General features: G+C 35.2%; 2 protein-coding genes across 3 annotated transcripts; both read left to right on the top strand.

Moving 5' to 3' along the window:
* Positions 1-384: 384 nt before the first annotated feature.
* On the top strand, positions 385-3,154 carry LOC111405549. The gene is made up of 6 exons (XM_023034494.1): positions 385-566; positions 695-750; positions 871-923; positions 1,004-1,124; positions 2,178-2,275; positions 2,878-3,154. The coding sequence occupies exons 1-6, from the start codon at positions 535-537 to the stop codon at positions 2,947-2,949; spliced, it is 432 nt and encodes a 143-aa protein (XP_022890262.1). The 5' UTR covers positions 385-534; the 3' UTR covers positions 2,950-3,154.
* A 2,182-nt stretch (positions 3,155-5,336) lies between these two features.
* LOC111405548 (ATP-dependent 6-phosphofructokinase 4, chloroplastic) lies at positions 5,337-13,778 on the top strand. Of its 2 annotated transcripts, XR_002704813.1 has the most exons (15): positions 5,337-5,690; positions 5,805-5,851; positions 5,984-6,023; positions 6,115-6,177; positions 6,294-6,431; positions 6,884-7,042; positions 7,125-7,178; positions 7,264-7,332; positions 7,984-8,113; positions 8,217-8,257; positions 8,637-8,861; positions 9,603-9,651; positions 11,654-11,808; positions 12,397-12,671; positions 13,555-13,778. XR_002704813.1 is itself a non-coding variant. In XM_023034493.1 (14 exons), the coding sequence occupies exons 1-14, from the start codon at positions 5,391-5,393 to the stop codon at positions 12,562-12,564; spliced, it is 1,638 nt and encodes a 545-aa protein (XP_022890261.1). In that variant the 5' UTR covers positions 5,337-5,390; the 3' UTR covers positions 12,565-12,842. The 2 variants fall into 2 exon arrangements, 1 of the variants encoding a protein (XP_022890261.1); XM_023034493.1 differs by lacking the exon at positions 13,555-13,778 and having other exon boundaries at positions 12,397-12,842.
* Positions 13,779-15,408: the final 1,630 nt, after the last annotated feature.

Here is a 15,408-nt window from a genome sequence, read left to right as displayed (position 1 = left end):
TGGACATCTCCTCATTGAAGGCAGATTTCGGGGGGCCAACTGGAGGTCGGCCTGATAGGTTTGTTGAGGAAGCTCCGGAGGAGGCCGATGTAGAAGTCCCTCCAGCAGAATAGGGCTATCTTTTGTAATGGCTTTGGCCTCCTTGTACTTAAATTTATTCAATGAAATGAAATTTTTGCCAAGTATTTGTGCTTCTGCTTTTTTTTTTTTTTTTTTCCCATCTGTTACCCCATCTTTGAGGAAGAACGGATGTTCTGATCCTGATCATAACATTGAATTACTGCTAATCTTTAAGGCGTTTTTAGTATTAAACAAGTTCTAAATCTCCTAATTGTCATCCCAAATCACAGTTATAATTTTGGATTTGTTTTAGCATTAATTGCTTTTTTGTCTATTTGTTAGGTACCATTTCTTTTTGGTGTACCTGCTATTGAGAGATTTGCTGGTTGTGTAATTCATTTGATATTCAGAAGAACGGGTCGGCACCTCTTTCTTACAGATGATGATGAAGGAAAGCCTCCATTATTAAGACGCATGCTAGAAAACTGGGGGGAATTACATTTTATGTATGTTTCTTCTAACATCTTGTCTTATATTAATTAGATTTGATACTCTACAGGCTGCTTTGAAATATTTATATGTATGTATGAATATGTGTGATGTGCAAGTCTTTCTATGTTTTACAATTATGCAGGTCTGCTTTGCGTTCATTCCAACGCCGAGTGACATATTCAAATGTTGGTTATGACCGTATCCTGATTGTGCGTAGCTCACTTTATTTACTTCTTTTAATGAGCTAAATAATGTTTACTATATTTTACACTTGTTTGGATTCTAGCATCTTGTCTTCCTTAAGAAAATCTCACTTAGATGTAGTGGGCTGGAGAACAGCATCGATAAGACGTAATATTGAACTGCCCAAGGTATGTTATCACCATTCAGTTAATCAAGCTTTTACATTTTTATTGCGATTTGCATGACTGTACTATAGCCTTTCTTCCAGTGGGAGGATTTTCTAGATGAAAAATATCCTCATATCGTTTATGAAGAGCGCTGCAAAGCAAGGGATGGAGAGCAGTGTGAGTCTGTTTCCACAGATGATGATGGCTTAGATGAGCTGGAAGGTTTGTAACCCGTTTTCAAGCTTTGCTGAATAATTATGTGACTTTATGCTGCTCTTTAACATCTGCCTGTGCTGCTGCTTTTGTTGATTGCATCTCCAATTTCACCTGGTCATTTGATGATCCCTACTCATCCGAATGAAGATTTATTGGTACTCTATCTGCCACAACGTAGTTTTTCACTTCTTTGGACTGTTAAAAGTTGGATTATGATTTTGAGGGAATTATTATTTTATCCTTAAATATTAAGAATATGATTGGAAATACTCTCTAGTGGATTTTAAGGATTTTAGCAGCTCATTTAAAAGAGTCGTGAGTGTTTGGTAAGCTATTCTAGGTGGACTTACTCCGAAAAGTCCACATTTTAGAAATTCTTTTTAAATAAATGAACTTCATTGGCTTTTAAATTTTTATTTCCTGCAAAATGCATCAGATAGTTACTTTTAACTTCAAAGCCCTCTAGAAATATAGTATCATCAAGAATTTAGCATGTCATGGAAACTATTTCTGCCAAGTCCATAATGTCTCACATTCTGTATGGTGAATATATAATAATTATTGTTGGAGGATTATTTCGTCTGCCTTCTGTTTTGTTCACACTTTTACCTGCTTTAATCATTTGAGGACACATGATTTATGTTCTAGATGATTTTCATTTCATTAAATCAGTAAGTTTAATGCTGTTAATATAGTTAGATTTATATATATATATGTATATAGAAAAAATCCGGCGAAGAAATAAAATAAAAAAGCAACTTGGAGCCAAAAACAGGCTAACTCGATGGACCTTAGTACAACCAGAATTTTATATAATTTTTTTTCCTGAAAAGTTTAAGAAACTTCATGGTTAAAGCTTTACAAGTAGATCTATTACATTGTCGTCTTCTATGATCTCTTGGGGATTTCACAAGCAACATATGTATGCACTTCGCATTTTAACTTATCTTTGCCATTCTCTTAATCAAAACTTTGTTTCTTTTGCCATTTCTCATTTGAAAATTTTTGTTCATTAATTCTGAATGATGCATTAATCTTATGCTGGGTTACGTGATGCAGAGGAGCTGCTGATTGGCCTATCTCGCTTGACATGGGAAAAAGTAGATGTCAGCTTCCACAAGAGCAAGCTTAAATTTGCTGCACATAGTGTTATTCAGGTCTCTCTTACTCCCTCTCTCTTTTCTGCTATATTGGTGCCGTGACGAGTCAAGCCTACTCAATGTCGTTGTGTTCTGGACCATGTGACGACTTGGCCCTTTTTTTACATCCACGTGGAAAAAATTTCGACGGTAGTTTTACAAGTCTTGCATATGTACAGCGCACAACAATTCCTCCTTTGGGAGCCAGCATACTCGCTGGCACACCTCCACCCCGAGTACCGAACTCTGATATCATTCTGCAACAACCGATCAAACTTAAGCGAAAATTGTTTGGTTTTAAGCTTTGTGATGACCCGTCTCTATTCTCCTTCAACATGAAAAGCCTCGATAGTAGTAGGGATCAAGTCTTGCACGTAGAGAACACAGCATTTCCTTCTCCAGGCAATTTTGGGATTTACAATTGGTGTAGTTCCATTAGTGATACTTAGAGCGCGAGGTGTTTGTAGGATATTTTACGTTCAATGTACTGTGTGGCATAGCATTTGCACTCCCGACTTTTGGAGTCGGAGCACTGTCTTTATATTTCACCTCGTATCATTACTCTTTGTCAAGTATGCAAATAAGAAGCTGATTTTTGGTCGCATCTGAAAATTATTTAGGTAAAAGAGCAGTACATGAATACTGAGGGTGCAGATGTCATCCAACATATGATCGATCATTTTCTTCTCTAGGACTGTCATCTTCGAGTATGCACGAGGAGTAAGGTCATACAGGTGTGTGGTTTCCAGGTTATTATGTCTCACTGGAAGGCCCAACTTACAGGAAATTAGCAAGGAAATTTTCTTTATTCATTATCTTCTGATGTAACAAAAAGCTTTGGATCAGTTTTTACTTATTACAAATGAAAATATTGCATTGAAATAGATAATCTTTTCATAGTCTCTAGTTTCCAATCCTAGTGGAGAAGATCTCTCAGGGGTGCCAGCCCGGGTTCAATCCCTCTCCGGTGTCCGAATACCCCTCAAAAAAATTGCACTTCTGTAATTTTTTATTACACGCCCACTCATGAACATGAAAAACTAGTTTGGAAAATTAGCCTGTACATGTCGTATTTCTTAGTTGATTGGTAAAATTTCATTCATATCCTATCACATCATCTTATAGTAAACAAATTAATTTGTGACATAATTTTAAAGAAAATGGAGGATATTTGTGGGGGTCAAGTCAACTTAGCATGAATCTAAAGTAGTCATAATTCTCAACTACTATCTAATTTCGTGTGAGGAGAGACATCTCAAACAATTTAGGTACTTTGATGAAACCTTGAAAAGACAATCATATAAATTTAAATGGAACAAGTAATCTCTAGAAAGTACATCGATGACCTGATGATAATGTTGTAATTAATATTTATGACTATTTTGGATAGAATAATTGAGATTGATAAATCATCATCATCGATGATAGACAAGTTGTTACCGATGAAGTTTCCAACAACATTGTCGTTGGTTATTACTCACGTCCATTGTTAACAAAACTTTTCTCCTTTTATTTTTATTATTTTTTGATAAAATTCTTATTGATAAATTAAATTTATGAAAATAAATGTTTTTAATTATCATTACAGAAAAATATGACTTGAATACTCGTGGCCCAAATCAAAATAGTGTTTTACCCCTAGATATCCAATCAATTGCTGCGCCTCAACACATTTCGGGGAAGGCATTTCCCATTTTTATAGGAACTTCTGTATCAGAAATAATGACATCTTCAATTATAGCCTCTCTGGGATGTATTCATGGTTTAGGTTGCTCCCATTCCGCTTGCCACTACTACGGAAATCGCTTTTGCTTTCTTGACGGTTGTCGCTACTAGACGATGAAATGGATTTTGGAATTTATTAACATTCTCTAAAAAGGGTGCGAGAATGGAGGTTTGGAACCCTTCACTTACTCTGCATTGGTCCTTGTCTCGTGTGACAGACCCCTTGCTGGATATTTCTCAATGTCCCGGCTATTCACAGAACGTGAGAAGTCTTTCGATTTTTGTGAAAAAGGTTTGGGATCCCTTAAATTTTTTAAACCGGCTGTGGAAGCTTTTACTTGAGGGAGTGCTCTTGGCCCAGTGAAATATCGCTTATTGGTAGGGATTTATCAATAGGTAATATTGCACCACTACCCAACCAAAGAGCGATTGCAAATAGTGTTCGATCAATTACGTATTAATCAATATTCGATTGATTGGTCGTCCCATAATCGTGTCGACATCAATCCACATCATACCCATTCCAATCTAATTCAATTAAGAAGTATCCTCAAAGATAACTGTTAATTTCTATGTGAACCAGTTCTCGGAAGCTTTTGTCATATTTTATCATCTCATAAATATGAGTAAGAGATATTTTATTCTGATAAGAAAGCGCTCTTAGTTCAGTTCAGTAGAACGTGGTTCGATGATAAACTTGTTTAAAAAGAAAAATGAAAACAAAAAATGGAAATTTGGGGCCTAGGTGATCGTCTCATTAATCCAAAAAAGTTAGAGGTGGCTCTATGTTTTGGTCAGTTATCGCGTGGTAAAAATGCAAGACTCCAAAAGAGTTTGCTATGCAATATAGCATCATCTAAGTCGTGTTAGTGAAGCATTTAGTATTTTGAGCCAATTGAATATGGACTTAAGATCGTTGCATACTTTTACACGACGAGATAATTTTATCATTTCAATTCAACTTAAGAATTTTTCCTATCAGTTTACCTCATTTCACCTCTATAAATAGATCGCTCTATTCTCAATTTCTTGTTCTTTAATTTTATATGCCTAAAAAATCCTCAAAAGCATTCTTCTTCTTTTTTCCCCTGTAAGATCTTCTACAATTAATTGCATTGTCATCTGATTCGTCATAAACTCATTTTGTTCAATTTTCCACGATTCAATGGCCGTCCTAAAATTAAGTTGAACTTTTTGTTCCATCAAATATATAATTTTGTTTTGGTCAGGTTATTTTTTAGAGAGATCTCATAACTAAAATTTAATTTACTTTTTATAAAATTGTAAAGTACAACCAAACGAGGAATAAGGAATAGAGAGACCACTAGAAACCAAATCGTCATAACATGGTTTTCGGGCTAGATTAAAGTCATACATATTGATCTTGAAGCGGAGAACCCAACAAAAAATGGAAATGGCTCTCAGCTCCAACGCCAATCCGTTACTTCCTATTCTCTCTAGAACTTCGATTCCTTCCAATTATGCTAATAGAAATCTCAAATCATTTCCTGATTTCCATAATCCAAACTTCATCCCCAAATTCTCTGCAAAAAAACCGTTGTTCATTTGTAATTCGCGCCAACCATTCTCACTAAGAATCAGAGCTCAGGCTTCCAGCGACAGCAATGTTAATGTTAACGAAGATCAATTTTCCGATTTTATCATCGAAGACGTCCCTCACTTGACAAATTTTCTCCCTGATTTACCGGTATTTCTTGCTCAGTAACTTAAAAGAATGTCTTTCAAATATAATTTATCAATTTCCAATCAATTTCTTAAAATCTGAAGTGCCATATTTTTTTTCGTGTTGTTTTCTTTTCAGTCATATCCAAATCCATTGAAAAAGAGCCAAGCTTATGCCATCGTCAAGTAAGCTATTTGTTGATGAAAAAGCAGAGATTTTTCTTTGAGGTGTTATTGTTATGGTTTAGATTTTGGCATGCTATTATGAGAAATTTGATTATTTTTCTTCTTATGCACTTGTGTATTATTTTGTGACAGGAAAACATTTGTCAGCCCTGAAGATATGGTGGCACAGAAGGCATAATAGTTTATGACTTTTATCTTCTTTTTATAGTTAATAAGCGACTATGAGTTTATGTGAGTTAATTGATGTTGTGTTTTGTATTCAGATTGTTGTTCAGAAGGAAAGTCATAGGGGAGTACATTTTCGACGTGCAGGGCCTCGAGAAAAGGCATGTAAAGTTTTCGAAATAATATTTGGATATTAATTTTATTTACTGTAATGGATTTGGATATCGTTGTGTTCTTGAATGGGTGTGGTGTGAACATTTCCTTTATCTGATTTTAGGTTTATTTCACTTCGGAAGAAGTGCGTGCTTGTATTGTGACATGTGGGGGTTTATGCCCGGGAATCAATACAGTGTTACGTGAGATAGTATGCGGTTTGAATTATATGTATGGAGTTGATGATATACTTGGAATTCAGGTTAGTATTATAGATTCGCACATTCTTTTATTCTTATTTACGTTTATGATGAATTAATTAATGAATGAAATTTTTTCTTCCATTAAGATAAAGTAACTAAAATGTGTCATATTCATGGTTTCTGCGATTATCTTCCGTACTTTACTGATGCAAGTTTAGTCTTTTAAATTTAATAATAGTTTTGTTGGGTACGACCTCTGCAAGTTATCTTGATGTCATTTTGACGTTATTGATCTTGTAATCTTAAGATAACTTCATTCTGCGTCCTGTTAGTCATGACTATAATGAAACTAATGAAACCATGTATTTTATCCTCCACTATCTTTGAAATTCTCTACCCAGGTTTCCAACATCAACAAGGTTATGTTATTTCTAAAGAATCATGTATAGATGGCTATGCACGATCTTGCTAACTTTCAAATCAGCTTAATTCACAAATTGAAAATTTTCAGGGAGGATATAGAGGGTTCTACTCCAAAAATACCATTAAATTGACGCCTAAAGTTGTTAATGATATCCATAAGCGTGGTGGCACTTTCCTGCAAACTTCAAGAGGAGGTCATGATACCAACAAGATAGTTGACAATATTCAGGACCGGGGGATAAACCAGGTGAATTTCATTTTCCTTTTCCATTGGCTTGTCCATTGATCTAAGCAAATTTGAAATTTTTTTTACCTTTGCTGGATTGTAGGTCTACATAATTGGAGGGGATGGTACTCAAAAAGGAGCTGCTGCTATTTATAAGGTAATTATTTAAAGTTGCGTTTTCTATTAATTTCTTTTCTTCTTGATGATGTTGTGACAAAATGTTTTGCATTCTATTTGTCAAGGAAGTTGAAAAGCGTGGTCTTAGAGTTGCAGTAGCTGGGATTCCAAAGACAATTGATAATGATATTGCTGTAAGTTCCATCATCGGCATTTCTTAATGTTTCTATCTCATTGGCACAATCGATAAATGTACCTTTTGATCTTCACTTTCAATTTTATATCCATTATCATTAATGTCATCGGTTCCTTTCCTTATTGGTTAGGACACTGATTCTCATCTCTTAATGGCAAAAGGAATAGGATAAAATTTAAATCAAAAGCTGCTCTTGAATAATTCATTACCTCGGATATAGTCCTCTGTATAGCTTAACTTACTTACATTTGGCTTGTCCTAGTTGATCTGATAGTAAGTATGATGTGCTAGGGGTTGAGGATTTTGACCCCATTAGATGAATCTATTTCTGGGTTTATATACACATGATCCATTAGTAAACACATTCTTGTATTATTTTCACTGGATTTGTTCGAACACAATTTTAGTATGAGTTGCCTTTGGTGAATTCTTTCTGTATACCTGAAGTTTGATAGATATCTGAAAGCATTCTGCTGAATTTTCCATTACATATGGATCTATGTGTTAATTGAGGTGAAGATGACAATATTTTTGCTAGGTTTGTAGCTTCTTCTGATTTTGATTATTTTAAAGTAGCGTTCTTGAATTTAAAAATATTTAACACCATAACAGGATGTAAATTTCTTTTTTCCTCATCTGTTCATTGTAGGTGATAGACAAATCTTTTGGTTTTGATACTGCTGTGGAGGAGGCTCAGAGGGCTATAAATGCTGCACATGTGGAGGTTGAGAGTGTAGAAAATGGAGTCGGAATTGTCAAGCTTATGGGTAGATACAGTGGTAGGTAGCTTAGTAGTGTGTGATAAGAGCTAATAGTTTTTTCTAGTAACAAATTTGTCAGCCTGAACTTTTTATTGCTATTTTACTGATCACATTCTCATAGGGTTCATTGCTATGCATGCAACCTTGGCTAGTCGAGATGTGGTAAGATACTTTAAACCCTGGGAGTGTGTATTTTACTATTTTGCCTCTCGGTAATTGAAAATTTTGCATTACAGTTGTGGGTAATCTTAGGCATTAAAAATTCAGTCACAATAGATTGAAGCATTTTTAACAATTTCTACTGTCTTATTTAAGATATTGTAATTGTACCCATTATGGTGTATGCAAAATGGTGATTGGATTTTTATCTTCAAAACTTGTTTGGGCTAGTATTGAAAAATCTTCTTGACTATTCTTTCATTCATGGAAACCAAAATTTATGTTTGCTAGTCTGAATTCTCTGAAAGGGTGTGACTGCAAAACTGTTCCTACAAATGATGAGACTATTGCAAGTTTGCTCACAGTAATAAAATCATGACAGGATTGTTGTTTGATTCCAGAGGCCCCATTCTATTTGGAAGGCCAGGGCGGGCTCTTTGAATTTATTGAACAGAGGCTGAAAGAAAATGGGCATATAGTTATTGTGTTGGCTGAAGGAGCAGGGCAGGACTATGTTGCTCAGAGCATGCATGCAGTTGATGAGAAAGATGCATCAGGAAACAGGTTACTCTTGGATTCTGGTCTTTGGTTGACACAAAAGATTAAGGTACCTAGCAGATGATTTTATGTATTTCCTTACAGTTTTTTGTCTGTTGAAATTGTCGTATTCTAGAAATCTATCATCACACTGAAAATGCACATGGTTGTTGCTGTTTAGCTTCCATTTGGTTTCCCTTTATAAGTGTTGCTGTCAAAGATACTTGATGAGTTGATGGTCTTCAAGTGGAATTCCACTGGCTTTATGGTTCTCTTAGAAAATGCACTTGTTTGTTTCTGTTAATAAGTGCTGTGTCAGCGATGCTTGATGATCTTCAAACGGGAGATTCGCTGGCTTTATGGTTCAGCATTCATTACTGGAATATGAGTTGAATGATAGGAAAGAGTAAATTAATTCAGCATTCCCTTTTTGTTCCATCATGTCATCAGTGTCTGTAGTTGGATTGTATTTTTACCTTATTTTCTACTTTCTTTTATCTGCTTTCTGGTCAAATAAGATATTTAGTAGTGTTGCTGGACCCAAAGTACCTGTCATATGCATATCTTATTCTAGTTAAATACTTGGTTTTCTTCTTGCCATGTCCGGTACATTTTCATTGTCCAATACAGCTACAGTGACATCATATAAAATCTGATGGCAATTGACACTGTTCTTGTGTCTAGATCTACTTTATTGTATAATTAATTGTATTTTTGTTAAAAAGGGATGCTCTAGCAGCTCTACGTACTCAGTTCCTTTCCTACTCCGGTTTCCATCAATTTGAATTTAAATGTATGATTCATGCGGCAGGATCATTTCACAAATGTTCAGAAGATGGCGATCAATATGAAATATATAGGTATTTTCAAAGTTCTACATGATCTAAATTTTAGAAGACCAGCATTCTGTTTGTTTAATTTAAAATGTTTAATGTTCCTAAGCCCCTTCAGATTGGGAAAATAGCTTGGCCACCATTTAAAGACACCCTTTTGATAGGTTTTCATCTATGATTCCTTCCTGGATTTACTGAAAGACAATTTCATCCTTTGATCAGAATTTCTTTCTTTTTTCTCCCCGAGAAAAAATAATCATTTCTTTAAAGCATCCAGTTAAGTTGTTGACACTATCATCCAGTGGCCCACTAAGGACACCAGCACAAATTTGAGCACCGGCACTCTGTACAAGACCACAATCTCATGGGAAATAAGACACTGCATTATTGTCTGTCGCTACATCCATGACCTCCCATGATACTGTTATTGCCATCACAACCATAATTAAATACTGTCAATTCAGGCCTGTTGAAGCATTAAGGGGAAGAAAGAAAGAGTCTTTGTTTTCAGTACACCGATGCCACAAGCCATTCACTGCCACTGGTGCTTGGCGATACCACTGTTAATATTAGTACTACATGCACAATCACTATCAACAGAACATCACTACCAAAATTTACTGGCAATCGGCACCCATTGACTTCATTGATAACAGAAAACCTTGAAACGACCCTGATTTACCAATAGAACCAGACCACACCGTGTCTACTAAATCCACCACAAGAATTCCATTTGGATCTGGGCAGTTAAGTTTGGTACAACAGCTATGGTAGAGTTACAATCAGGTAGTGGGCAATTGAGCTAATGATGGTAGAATTTTATTCCAAAGTTTATTACCCAAAGCTAAACTCTCTCAGCAGATTCCATTTTGGAAGAATAATCTCCAAAATTTTCACGTAAAAACTGTAGTAAGGACTTTCCCTTCAAAGCACTCATTGCATGGACTCTGTAATTGGTCCAGAAAGAAAGATAATGCTTTAACGGTTGGGAAGGTTGTTGAGGCTGGTTTGACAGCTGCAGTGCTGGCAGTGGTAATGACCTGGTCCAGCTGTAGCAATCTTGGTGGGGAATGGTGTAACTAATATTGACGTGGAAATTTATTGTAGTTGGAGACGAGTATATGATGGTGAGGAGAGGATGTCTAAGGCATAAAGTGTCGTGGGCATTTAGTATTTTGATGTATATAATGTGAAGATACCTTTAACTATTGATGGATGGAAATCTAACAGGAAAGGGTCTTTATTTCATGACCAAGTTCCATTTTTCCAGAGTGATTTACTGAATAAGGGGCTCTGTGAAAATTACCCATTTTAGGATCGATTAATATTTATTTGGTTGTTTATCTTTTCCTTTTGAATGGTAAATGTAATTCACCCTTTTCAGAACCAAGAAATTTCATCTATTGATGAGCATTTCATATAAAATTGGAATAATAAAAGTAATGTGCTATTTGATCTTGTACTTTCTGCATCTTTGAGTAGGGGATTGCAGGATTAAGGTTGGAACATTTTTGCATCGAGGGAAAATCGGCCACGTAACTTGTTTTGTTTCTTGTGTTCAATTGCAACTGTTTAGCTCAGCAGCTTAAAGTCAATGTAGTATTTAATATCGAGGGCGTAGAACTAAGTTGAATTTCACCTTTTGTGAAGCATGGCTATCGTTAGGATCTTCTATACATAGTAAGATGGTATCCAGACATTTTGTTAAAAAATATTCTCAGAAGCCCAAGCTATTATTACTCTGGTGCTAAATCAGTCCCTCTCTTTTTATTTCATCATTTCACCTTTTCTTTTCCTTCCTATCCAGCCTAGCAGGGAGATTGTCGCTGTAAAGTTCTTTTAGATGTATATTAAGATGCCTATTACAGAGGGTTATGTTTACATATGCTATTTTGTAGTTACTCTTTCTGCTGGCATATCTGAATGCAGCAACTGGACATTCATTACTGTTACTGACATACTAATCTTGTATATGTATTCTTTTTGCACTAAACTCTTGATTTCTATTTTGTATGTACTTCCATTGCAGATCCTACATACATGATTCGAGCTATTCCAAGTAATGCATCAGATAACATCTACTGCACACTTCTTGCTCAAAGTGCCGTGCATGGAGCCATGGCGGGGTACACAGGCTTCACTGTAGGGCCTGTAAACAGCAGACATGCTTATATTCCAATCAGTGTAAGCATATTATGGTGCATGCAGTTTACTTCCTAATCCACTGCATTCTTTTTTGAATGGAACATAACACAGAGCATGTCCCAGCAGTAATTAATATCCACAAATTGATTTTAGGAATTTATCTTCAATCTGTGGGTTGCCTAACATGACTACCTGTCCTTTCTCATTCAGTAATTAATTAATGTCCGAGTCATAATTTTGATTGTCTTTTTTCTAAGCCCTTGTTTGACAATGAATTGTCAGTTTGTTAGTCATAATGAAACTCTCACGTTCTCTGTTGCTTGGTTCGACACATATTCTATACCCTTCACAAATAATGCGTAGATGCCGAAGCTGAATCTTTAAATGCAATATATAGAAGGGGCACATAGATATTATGACGGTTGGAAGATTTGAATATTAGACTGTACATACTAACACAGTGATGAAGCCCATTGGAGTGACTTCTCCAGTATTACACGTTACACTAACTACAAGTTATCCGGAGAGGTTATACACACGTTTATTTTAGGTAAATCTAGCATGTTTTTGCACTTTATATACACACAAAATTATCCAAGATCTTTACTTGTATGTGTGGATTTACAGTGTGTAACTGAGACTCAAAACACGGTGAAGTTGACAGACAGGATGTGGGCTCGACTTCTGGCATCCACGAATCAACCTAGTTTCGTACAAAAATGTGAATTGGTACAGGAAAGAGTTAATAAGCAAACAATTGACCAGATCAACAACATGAGGATAACTTCCATCTAGAGTAATTGGACTCTGTCATTGGCATGTTCCATTTATGGATATCTCTAGTGCTCAAATTTAGGGCGTGTATCTCACCCTTTCACCAGTCATTGCCGAGTTATGATGTGGTAAGTAGAGCATGTTCTTACACAGGGGCATGAGACAGACTTGTCCATAAGCAAGCATTAGTATTAACATGTATGTATTGATTTCTGAGATATGGCTTACTTACCAAAATAGGATATGTTATTTTTACCAGATGCATCGATTTATTCAAAACTACAAGTTACATATTTTTTTCCAATTGTTGATGATTTTAGCATTATTTTGTATTAGAGTCAAAGCATTACTTTTTTTTGCTCCTCAGTATTTATGCATGCTCCTCATCTCTAAACTATTTCTTCACACACAAGAACACCAACAAAATTAGGCAAACCGTTTTATGAATTGATAATGAAACTTCAACATATTTGGCCTCAAATACTTCCAAGGAATTACTTGATTAAGACCTTCTGACCAGGATAGTATCATAAGGTTACTACTTCTCTCTTTATCTAACCAATTGAAGTTATGTACTTGTCGAAGTCCCCTCTAGTCAAGTTGTTGTAGCCAATTTTGTAATTGGAGAACATTTCACATTTGACATACGTAAGTCAGAAATAGGCCTGGTCTTGAACCTTTGATTTGTTCATAAGAATAAATAGCTTCGCACCTGCCTAGGATTTCTTTTCCATTTCCACATTTTAAGGATTTCATTCTTCACTTTACCAAGACATATTCTTCACTAGATGTTTTCCCAAGAAATTTGACATGAATGTTGCTTGTAAAATGTGCATCTGCATGTAGTTGACGCGACCCTGTTATGTTCCTTGATGTAAGGATCTTGTGTCCGTGTCATTACTTATACGTTAATAATTGCAAATATCTGAGCGGATAAGCAAATTTATTCTGTTGTGTCTAAATTGAAAATGTATAATTGCAAGTGACTAAATTTTTTTCTTCTTGTTGCTGGTTTATTCATTGTTAGCGAAAGCTAGTCTAGCTGATCAGATTTATTTTGATTGAGATTTGGTGGTTCAGCTGTTCACACACTTGTTTATTAGATTCTTTGCAACTATTTTTGGAGTTTGTTTTAAAGATTATGTCTAGATTTATACCCTTTTCCTTGGGGATGAACAATCAAATGAGAACTAGTATTCAAAATCAGCTGTGTTTCCAAACAGATTTGTCCACCACACTGGTGAGAATGTAGCCTAACATGTCACCAGATTGTTTTTCAGTGACGGTTAAGGCAGTCAACTCATATTAGTTATTCATGGTGAATGAATCTGTCGACAGGAATCCCAGGATGGAGGTTTTACTTGATAGACTTTCAACCCTGCTCCGTGTCCTGGCTTGGGGACAAGGTTCAGAATCCTGGGATGGAGGTTTTACTTGATAGACTTTCAACCCTGCTCCATGTCCCGGCTTGGGGACAGGGTTCCCCAAGCCGGGACGGGGGGCTTTATTCATAGACTTTTGGGGTGGGTTAAAAATGTTCTAGGCCTAATTTATGAATACTATAGCCCAATTTTGGCCCCAAAAGGGTCACGAGCTGGTAATTCCTATGGCGGGCTTGGGGCAAGGTAGTGTGTTTTACAATTTTGGGTAAATTACTTTTTTATTTTTTTCATTTTCAAAGAGTAATATTATTTTGTACAATTGGTGTCAAGTACAAGTTTAAGTGATAGCTACATGAAATTGGATGGTAGATTCACTTAAATATGGGGTTACGTAATTCATTTAATTGAATTTATTAAGTATGATTATTCACACTAATGTTAGATAGTAATACATATTTTAAAATTATTTCCAAACAAGTCAATTCTTTACCTGGAAGAAATTGAGCTTCGACGGCATTAATTGATGCATTTTAGTAAATATTAATCTATATAGGATAATTGATAAATTATTAAATATTTTTGAGAGATTATTTGAAGTGAAAATGATTTTTTTGAAGAATGTGTGGTTAAAAAGTAAAAGAAAAAAATTATTTTATTAAGAGAACGTGATGCTGAGTTTCAGGAAGATGGTTTTCATTGTGCCAAACAAACTTTAACTTATTTTGCATTGTGACACTAAATCCAGTTTATAAAAAGATCTTGAGTTTTTGGATAGTAAAACTATGATAATATAAAAATTTCAAACTGATTTTGACGATAAGAAGATAATTTTTTGTCCAATGTTATTTTTTAAATCTTAAATGTAAATTTATTTAGGGAAAAGCTGTTCGAACAAGGTTGACACATTTAGCTAAATCCGTCATATCTATGGTGGGCGTTGCCTATTTGAAGAGGGCCTACGTGACCCTATTCAAGCAGATTAATTCATCCATGGTAAGGTCAAAATGTCGAGTCTGAAAGAGTGTTAGTTAATGGCTAAATGCATAAATATTTTTAGGTAACATAGTCTGAAAATTATTCTATATTTCTTTTTTTTCTTTTTCTTTTTTTTATGTCAAACTTATTCCACTACAAAACTTCAAATAAATAAAATAACCTATTTATTTTAACAATAAAATATATGAATTATTTTTAAAATAATTAACTTATTCATCTTTGACTAATAAATAAAGAAAGATATTTATCTTAAAACGTATATTCACATACAATCAAACTCTTAATTATACATTAGCTTTTTTTAAGCTTAACCAAACACGCCCTTGGACTCTCTAAATATTCATATTCAGATAGGACTTGTGCAATCTTCCGCAGTCTTTACTCTTCTCCTTTTCCGGCCAGTGTTTTCCGGCGGGTCGGATTTTCCGGCATCCAACGGAAAATTCAAAATCGCTTTGGATCCTCTCATCTTGAAGGCTGCACAGTC

This window comes from Olea europaea, chromosome 12 (genome assembly GCF_002742605.1).
Source record: "Olea europaea var. sylvestris chromosome 12, O_europaea_v1, whole genome shotgun sequence".
Classification (NCBI taxonomy): domain Eukaryota; kingdom Viridiplantae; phylum Streptophyta; class Magnoliopsida; order Lamiales; family Oleaceae; genus Olea; species Olea europaea.
This window is presented reverse-complemented; position numbering and strand designations above follow the sequence as displayed.